This window comes from Fulmarus glacialis, unplaced genomic scaffold (assembly GCF_000690835.1).
Source record: "Fulmarus glacialis isolate BGI_N327 unplaced genomic scaffold, ASM69083v1 scaffold6691, whole genome shotgun sequence".
Lineage (NCBI taxonomy): Eukaryota > Metazoa > Chordata > Aves > Procellariiformes > Procellariidae > Fulmarus > Fulmarus glacialis.
This window is the reverse complement of record NW_009192052.1, coordinates 8,068-9,834: the sequence shown is the minus strand read 5'-3', so window position 1 is coordinate 9,834 and position 1,767 is coordinate 8,068. Positions and strand designations below refer to the sequence as shown.

At 58.5% G+C, this 1,767-nt stretch overlaps 1 protein-coding gene across 1 annotated transcript; it reads left to right on the top strand.

Annotated features, from left to right (window-relative positions):
* Window positions 1-562: 562 nt before the first annotated feature.
* On the top strand, window positions 563-1,546 carry PLLP (plasmolipin; the record flags this gene model as incomplete). Its single annotated transcript, XM_009586900.1, has 3 exons — window positions 563-736; window positions 1,235-1,354; window positions 1,433-1,546. Coding segments are annotated over 3 exons (408 nt in total), but the record flags the coding sequence as incomplete, so codon positions are not given.
* Between the last annotated feature and the right edge of the window lie 221 nt (window positions 1,547-1,767).

Sequence of the window (1,767 nt, the reverse complement as noted above, 5' to 3'; positions counted from 1 at the left end):
GCAGACCCAGAAACAGACTCACCTACCTGTTCTTTTGTGGATCACTCTGCAGACACACGATGCTGCAATTGCTATGTAGTTAAACCTGCTTAACAGTGAAAGGTGAGTCCTAGAAACGGTACACACAGGAGGTATAAACCCGACCAGACCAGACCAGACCCAACCAAACAGTGGAGAGAAGCTGAGAAACTTGCTTTTTCCTTTTTTTTTTTAAAATGATGCTGCACCTGGAGGAGGTCAAGGCTGAGCTGGGGCCTCAGGAGCCCCCACGTCCAGCTGTCATCCAGCCCATGAGATGTCCCTAATACCGAGCCAGCGCTGCAGAGACTGGCCCTGGGCATGGCGGCTTCTTGGCTGAGAAGGGACCTTTGGTGGCGAGGATGCCCAGGTTTCACCCGTCCTGCCTTGCAGGACATCGCTGTACCGGCTCCTGGGGCAGCAGTACTGGGGATGAACCCATCCCCGAGCAACGAGGGTCTGCTGAGCCCGGGCTCGTGGGCGATGCTCTGCTTTCCACCTGCAGGACCCACCAGCTGAACATGTTCCCTGTTTCATCCCTCAGGTGCTCGGCTTACTGGTGTGGGCTCTCATCGCCGACACAACGTACCACCTCCACGCAGCGTACGGCTGGGTGATGTTCGTGTCCATCTTCTTCTGGATAGTAACAGTCCTTTTCTTCGTGACTTACCTCCTGCAGCTTCAGCTGAAGTTCTACGTGATCCCCTGGCCCCTCGTGGTACGTACCGAGAGAGAGCGAGGGAGGGTCCCAAGTGGGAAACATCCCGGGGAGATGCTCCGAGAGGACCAGGGCTTCAGGCTTCCCTGCGCTGATGGAACAAAGTCCCCTGCACTTTGCTCCTGGGGAGATGCTCTGAGAGGACCAGGGCTTGAGGCTCTTCTGGGCCGATGGAACAAAGTCCCCTGCACTTTGCACAATGACAGTTTCATTCTGCCCCTCAATTGCTTAGAAAATTTTCAAAACAGGGAGCCCTGTATCAATCCAGAAAGTTACAGCCACCGCGTCACTGCTGCAGTCGTGGCATCAACCAGAAACCTCTCAGCGCAACCTGGGGTGCATTTAGTGAGATGTTCTCAGCGTGAGGGGCTGAACCCTTTTCCTCTGGTTCTCCTGGGGAAGAGGGAGGAATGTGAGACTGAGCCTTTTGCTCATCCCTCATCCCAGCGCGCACGAGTCTGAGCCCAGACCTCACGACCTGCTCTTTGCCTTCCCCAGCTGATGATCTTCAACGCTGTGGCAACCGTCCTGTACATCACCGCCTTCGTAACCTGCGCGGCTGCTGTCCAGCCTACATCGTGGCGGCAGTGGGATTACAACCGGAGAGCGGCGGCGTCCGTAAGTAGCGGCGGGCTGGCGAGGGCCCCGGGGCTGGGGGGCCGCCGTGCTCACGCGCGGGGTGTGCTCCTCTTCCAGTTCTTCGCCTGCCTCGTGATGATCACCTACGGGGTGAGCACCTTCTTCAGCTTCCGCGCCTGGAAAGGACTCGGCAGCAACGCGGCCACCAGCCAAGTGACTGACCACGCGTAAGGAGCGGACAGCAAAGCCCAGCCCTGGGCCACCCTGGGTCGGCTCATGCCGGGCTCGGTGGCTCGGAGCCTCACGTGCCACCAGGTCTCATTCTTGGACCAGCCTGTGCTGGCAGGGATGGTTGATACCAGGTCGTGTGGACGCTGCTCTGTGGTTCTGATGATGCTTCCAGCTGATGTGCCCACAGCACAAACCCACCGGCGCCGTCACCCACAGCCTCG